Genomic DNA, 7,485 nt, shown 5'->3' with positions numbered 1-7,485 from the left:
TCCTGGCTCCGCAGTATAGACTGTCAGGACTTGAACTTCCTCAAAAGAGAATCATGGCCTTGTCCCAAGTTCTTGGACAAGATAAATTTGTCCTAGATATATTTTATATGTATATATATGTATATATATATATGTAGTGTGTGTGTGTTTAAAGACTACTTGAGAAAGTTGAGAAAACAAAGAATAAATGATGTGCAGATAGGACTTGAATAAATATAAAGGTAAAACTAATATATATACAAAATATGATATTAAGCGTTTAGTACTGAAGGTTTCCATTTGTAAATGTTATCAACTATTTTTAGAATTCTAGTAAAATTATACCCCAGCTTCCTATAATTCTTTCACTTGCATGGGTCATAATTCCTTGCGCATTGACTAGATTATCTCAATAGTTCCTGGCATATCTTTTTTAACATTAAAGACTGTTTTTCATTTTGCTTAATCTTTGGTCTGTTGGAAACGTGGATGTTGAGAAGCCCTTAAGCATGATTTTAAAATCGCAGCGACTTGAATCTTGCAGAATTAGAACACAGGTGTAAAAACATGTTTACACCCTTGTATGGGTGTACTGTTTTATGTTTAAGACTCCTATTGTGAGTTCCCCTATTGTGGAACATTTACTGTAGTTTGTTTCTAATTTTTCCTGTATTATAAACTTTGCTTTAATAAACAGACTTATTGGTAAATCTCTGCACATATCCACATTTTTCCTAGGATAAGTTACTTTAAGTAAAAACAAGTCAAAGAGAATGCATGTTTTAATATTTTTCATATTTTAATGAAGACAATAGAGTATACATTTATTATACTTTTTTTTTTTTTTTGAGACAGAGTCTCACTCTGTTGCCCAGGCTAGAGTGAGTGCCGTGGCGTCAGCCTAGCTCACAGCAACCTCAAACTCCTGAGCTCAAGCGATCCTCCTGTCTCAGCCTCCCAAGTAGCTGGGACTACAGGCATGCACCACCATGCCCGGCTAATTTTTTCTATATATACATTTAGCTGTCCATATAATTTCTTTCTATTTTTAGTAGAGATGGGGTCTCGCTCTTGCTCAGGCTGGTCTCGAACTCCTGAGCTCAAACGATCCGCCCACCTCGGCCTCCCAGAGTGCTAGGATTACAGGCGTGAGCCACCACGCCCGGCCTATTATACTTTTTGATTAAATTTTTCTCAGAATTTTGTGCCAAATATTTAAATACTAAAGATTGCATGTAAAATGTAAAGAATAACAATATAATGAATACCAGTAAATCTACCACCAGCTTAAGAAATAAAGGCTAACTTTTTAAATATTAAAAGAAAATGTGACCAAAAGTTTTTTCTGGTAATTTTTAGTTTTTATTGCTGAGTTTAGTGCTTTTGCTAATTTTTGATGAGGGTGTTAGTTCTCTGCATTTTTTTTTTTTTAGGCTTGTGGATTCATGCCCCCTTCATTCTTATTTATTTAAAAAAAATTGTGGGAAAATATACACTACAAATTTACCATCTTAACCATTTTAAAGTATACATTTTGTACACTTTAAGTGTACAAGTGGCATTAAGTATAGTCCATCCCTCGATATCTGTGGAGGATTGGTTCTAGGACCTTCCCTGGATACCAAAATCCATGGATGTTCAAGTTCCTGATATAAAATGACATAGAATTTGCATATATACCTATGCACGTCCTCCTGTATACTTTAAGTCATCTCTAGATTACTTATAATACCTACTATGGTATAAATCCTATGTAAGTAATTGTTATGCTGTATGCAGTGGTCCCTAACCTTTTTGGTACCAGGGACCGTTTTCATGGAAGACAATTTTTCCATGGACTGGCTCAGGAGGGAATGGTTTCAGGATGATTCAAATGCATTACATCTGTTGTGCACTTTATTTCTATTATTATTACATTGTAATATATAATCAAATAATTATACAACTCACCATAGGTTGCAGACCCCTGACTAGGGAATGACAAGAAAAAAAGTCTATACATGTTCAGTACAGACACTTTTTTCCCCCCAATATTTTCTATACATGATTGGTTGAATCCACAGATGCAGAACCCACAAATAAGGGAGGCCGATTGATTGTACACTCACACTGTGCAACCATCACCACAATACATCTCCAGACAAAAAATCATCTTGCGAAACTGAAACTCTATACCCATTAAACATTAACTCCCCATTCCTCCTTCCTCCCAGCCTCTGAAAATCCCTGTTCTACTTTCTTTCTCTGTGAATTTGACTACCCTACGTACCTTATGTAAGTGGAATCACATAGTATTTGTCTTTTGCTGACTGGCTTATTTCATGTAGCATAATGTCCTTATGGTTGATCCATGTTGGAACATGTCAGAATTTGCTTGCTCTGTGATGTCTTAGTTTTGCAGTTGTTTCAGGTTCCTTGTATAGAACATTAATTACCTAGATTAAATTCTCCCCAAATGTCTGTTTTGTTAAGGAGTAAAAGGCATTCTCCCTCAAAAGCTTAAGAAATGTGTAGTACACACAGATGACATCATATTGTGAACAATGTCCAGTAGCATCATTCACAATAGCCCAAATCTGAAAACAATCCAAGTATCTTATCACAGATGAATGGATACACAAAATATGATATATACATACAATGGAGTATTATTCAGCCTTAAAAGGAAGGAAATTCTGACACATGCTACATACAACATGGATAAACCTGGAGGACATTAAGTGGTGACAGTTAAGTGGTGATAATTGCATAACAATATGAATATACTTAATTGCACTGAACTGTACACTTAAAATGGTTAAGATGGTAAATTTTATATGTATTTTACCACAATTAAAAAAAATAAAACATCTTTACACACACATGAACTACCTGTTTTGATTACATACTTTAGCTCTCTATAGAAATGAATTCATAGACTAATGATTTAATACTATATTTTTGGATTTTTAACAAGGTCAGTATAAGAAATAGCGATTTGAAGACAATTTCTACATTTTATGTTTATGGGTGTCACATAATTCAATGTATGGCTATTGGTGACAATGTACATTGTACTGCTAAATGTCCAAGTGATACATTCTCCCTTGACTTTAGTTCTAGGTAAGTTTGCTTTCATGGTGAATTGCTGCCTGCTTGCTTTATGAGATAACAAGAAATCTATTTACCTTTCTGCTTTGACTGTCAGGAACTGAGAGCCACCCTTTATGCTAAATTGTAGTGATTAGCTGGTCACACAGTATTTCCCTGGAGAATCATTAACCATCATTAAATAAATAAATTCCTTTTCCAATCACTTTGCGCACCATGAAAGAAGTGACTTGATTGGAGTTCAGTCAGTGTATGAAATTCAGACTGCTGGACTTTGTGACTTTAAACCATGTTCCTCTGTCCAAGATGCCTTAACAATGTGGCTGTTCCTCTTGTACCCCATTTCTGGAAAATGATTTCCTCTACCTCTGAGGTTCCTCCAAGGTCTTTCCAAATGCATTTGACACACGCCACATTGCCTATGTTTTAAATCAAATCATCACAATCATATCTTCCAAATTTTGTTTTAAAATATCCATCCAGGTGTTTTCTAGTGGTAAAGTCTTAGACACAATCAAAAACAAACCAAAAATTTTATTTTATTTTATTGATATGGGCAATGCTCACCACGGTTCCAAATTTTGGCACTATCTTTTAAGTCTCTTTTTTTTTTCTTCCCTTGAATATCCAATCAGCTGTCAAGTTCTATAGTTTCTGTCTTTACAAATACTTTTACATCTGATTCTTCCTTTCTGATCTTAGTGTCACACTCTCCTATCTTCCTTTTTCAGGCCTTTGTAATTACTCACTTCCTGGATTATTGCAATCTCCTTCCAACAGGATTCTCTCTCATACCTCTCCATTGGGCAGACAGTTCCCTATGCTGTTGCCAGATCCATCTTGCCAAAGCAGAACTGTTATCTTCACTCTTGACATTTATAGAGTGTGACCTTGTGACCTTGTCTCTTCCTCTTTTTTTCTTGACCAGTGGGCATGTTGTCTCCTTCCTGCTATTGGGGTGGGGGGGCAGTTCTTCACCTTATATGGTTAGGCCCAGATGTGTTGTGGGCCCAAAGTCCACTGGGGGAGGGGAGGCCCAAACTGTAATGTCCTATAATGTGTCCTGTGTTGTTTGTTATGTTTCTTGTAACACTTGTGGTTATCCTTATTTTGTTATTGTTATAGTATGTTCTCTTACTCAGCATCCTGTTTATTTACACTATTTGTTTTCATATTTCTTCTACTCATATGTCACTTTCCTACTTATGCTAACATTCTCTGACACTTGTAGTTAGTCTTATTTTGTTATTATTACAGTATGTTTTTTTACTCAGCATCTGGTTTGTTCACACTGCCAGTTCCATACTTCCTCTGCTCATGTCTTCACTTTCCTACCTATGATAACACAGGCATAAGCCCAGGCCCAGCCAAACTGAAATACTCACTGTCTCAGCACCATGTGCTGCATTTTCTCACCCTAATGCTTGGGTTCATGTTAGGTTTTGGTGAAAAGTGCTTCTACCCACACTAACCTCAATCTCTGCCAGTCAGAAATACTACCCATCCTTTATATGCCAACTCCATAATTAAACTTTTCCCAAGGTATGATCTCTCCCAGTATTTTTTTTTTAATTTTTTTTATTTCAGTATGTTACAGGGGTACAAATGTTTAGGTTACGTATATTGCCTTTGCCCCACCCAAGTCAGAGCTTCAAGAGTGTCCATCCCCCAGATGGTGCACACTGCACCCATTAGGTGTGTATATACCCATCCCCTTCTCCGCCCTCCCATCTGACCAACACCCGATGAATGTTATTACTATATGTGCACTTAAGTGCTGATCAGTTAATACCAATTTGATGGTGAGTACATGTGGAGCTTGTTTTTCCATTCTTGTGATACTTCACTTAGTAGAATGGGCTCCAGCTCTATCCAGGGTAATACAAAAGGTGCTAGGTCACCATTGTTTTTTGTGGCTGAGTAGAACTCTATGGTATACATATATACCACATTTTATTAATCCACTCATGTATTGATGGGCCCTTGGGTTGTTCCCACATCTTTGCAATTGTGAATTGTGCTGCTATAAACATTCTAGTGCAGATGTCTTTTTTATAGAATGTCTTTTGTTCTTCTGGGTAGATGCCCAGTAATGGGATTGCGGGATCAAATGGTAGTTCTACTTGTCTCTCTTTGAGGTATCTCCATATTACTTTCCACAGAGGTTGTATTAGTTTGCAGTTCCACCAGCAGTGTATGAGTGTTCCTATCTCTCCGCATCCATGCCAACATTTATTGTTTTGGGACTTTTTGATAAAGGCCATTCTCACTGGAGATAAGTGATACCTCATTGTGGTTTTGATTTGCATTTCCCTGATGATTAAAGATGTTGAGCATTTTTTCATATGTTTGTTGGCCATTAGTCTATCTTCTTTTCAAAAGTTTCTGTTCATGTCCTTTGCCCACTTTTTGATAGGGTTGTTTGATTTTTTTCTTGCTGATTTTCCTGTGTTCTGTGTAGATTCTAGCTGTCAGCCCTTTATTGGATGTGTAACATGTGAATATTTTCTCCCATTCTGTAGGGTGTCTGTTTGCTTTCATGGTAGTTTCCTTGCTGTGCAGAAGCTTTTTAATTTTATCAGGTCTCATTTATTTATTTTTGTTGTTGCTGTGATTGCCTTTGGGGTCTTCGTCATAAATTCTTTGCCTAGGGCAATGTCTATAAGAGTTTTTCCAACATTTTCTTCAATTCTTATAGTTTCATCCCTTATGTTTAAGTCTGTTATCCACTGTGAGTTGATTTTTGTGAGAGGTGAAAGGTGTGGATCCTGTTTCAGTTTTCTACATGTGGCTATCCAATTTTCCCAGCACCATTTATTGAATAAGGATTCTTTTCCCCAGTGTATGTTTTTGTTTGCTTTGTCAAAGATTAGATGGCTATATGAGGATGGTTTTATTTATTTGTTTTTGAGTCTAACTGTACTAAAAATATACGAGGATGGTTTTATATCTGGGTTCTCAGTTCTGTTCCATTGGTCTATGTCTCTGTTCTTATGCCAGTAACATGCTGTTTTGGTTGCTATAGCCTTGTAGTATAGCTTGAAGTCTGGTAAATTGATGCCTCCTCTCCCAGTATTAATCTTCCCCCGGCCTTTTAAATTTGGTTGTCTCTTGTGGCAAATACCATATTCTTCTTGTATTAAACTTATTTGTGTATTTCTCTCTCCTACATGAGCTCCTAAGATAATGAACCCTGGCTCTTTACTTATGTTTCTTTATGTTTTCTGCTTAGATCAATATCTTGCATTCTAAAGGTACTCAAAAAAAAATTGGCATAAATCTAACACTGGCAACATATTCGAAGGAAATAATGCAAAGGGAATTTTTTTAAAAGCACTATTTATACAAAAATAGTTTTTCATAACAGCAACACATAATAATCCAAAAATTCAACAATAAGGGAGTGCTTACATAAATTAAGGCTGGGTGGAATCTAATTCTTCTCCTGTGCCTAGTCCATATAAGTGTTTAATATTTATGAAATGAATGGTATACCACTGTGTTGCAATATTATGAAATCAGGTCAAGTAAATAACAACTTTCATAAAACACAGGAATTACATCTATAGAGAACCTATAGGGAGGCGCGTTAATAATCAGAAGGGGCCAGAGAAAGTCACCCAACACATTTGTAAGGCAATTAAAAAGGCGTCCTCATACATACTCATTTTGATTCTAACAACCATCCTGCAAAGTACCCACGGAATGCATTATAACTTGCGTTTTACAGGTCAGGAGACCGACCCACTGAGGTCAGGAACGATTGATTAAGGCAGAGCCAGGAATCTGGCCCTCGCCTCCCGGATACAGGTTCAGGGCTCCTTCCCTGCCACCACTCGGCGACCGTCATTGGCAGTCTTGGTTTCCTTTCTTTTGCCCGCATTACATTTGCAAACCAAGCCCGAAGACGCGGACGGCCAGAGGGCGGCAGGTACCCCGCTGCGGCTGACAAGCGAAGCACCCCAGATCCCACGTCCCGCCCGGACCCCGCGACAATAGAGTCCGGAAGTGCGGGCAGAGCGCCTCCCGGGAGCGGGAGCGCCGCGCAGTCCAGGCACGGACCAGTGAGGGCCGCGCCCCGGCGGGCTGGCGGGATGGCTGCAGCGCTGGCCCTGAGGGTGGTCGCGGGGTTGGCTGCTGCTGCGCTAGCGGCGATGCTCTTGGAACACTACGGCCTGGCGGGCCAGCCCTCGTCGCTGCCCCACCCCGCGCCCCACCGGAGGCCGCACCCAGCGCCCGGCCCCGGAGACGGCAACATCTTTTGGGGCCTGCAGGTGATGCAGCGGGAAGCCCCGCGGGGGGCAGGCGCAGGGAGGGCACGGGATGATGAGACCCTGGCGGTTTCTGTGGGGGCGCCACGCGCGCCTGTTTGGGCCCCACACTCCAGGCTGGGGGCCTCAGTCAGGTTGTAACTCA

At 39.2% G+C, this 7,485-nt stretch overlaps 1 protein-coding gene across 14 annotated transcripts in view; it reads left to right on the top strand.

Annotated features, from left to right (window-relative positions):
* The first annotated feature begins 7,043 nt into the window (after positions 1-7,043).
* TMEM62 (transmembrane protein 62) overlaps positions 7,044-7,485 on the top strand; it is a 39,589-nt gene continuing 39,147 nt past the window's right edge. For 11 of the 14 annotated variants that reach the window (XM_069461032.1, XM_069460987.1, XM_069460964.1 and 8 more), the window contains exon 1: positions 7,044-7,343. Coding sequence is in view for 3 of the 14 variants with exons in the window: in XM_069460945.1 (XP_069317046.1) it covers positions 7,164-7,343 (180 nt within the window). In the remaining 11 variants the exon portion in view is untranslated. Of the gene's footprint in view, positions 7,375-7,485 lie in introns of all 14 variants that reach the window. The other 3 variants (XM_069461041.1, XM_069460972.1, XM_069460941.1) reach the window with 1 other exon arrangement.

This window comes from Eulemur rufifrons, chromosome 2, assembly GCF_041146395.1.
Source record: "Eulemur rufifrons isolate Redbay chromosome 2, OSU_ERuf_1, whole genome shotgun sequence".
Classification (NCBI taxonomy): Eukaryota; Metazoa; Chordata; class Mammalia; order Primates; family Lemuridae; genus Eulemur; species Eulemur rufifrons.
This window is presented reverse-complemented; position numbering and strand designations above follow the sequence as displayed.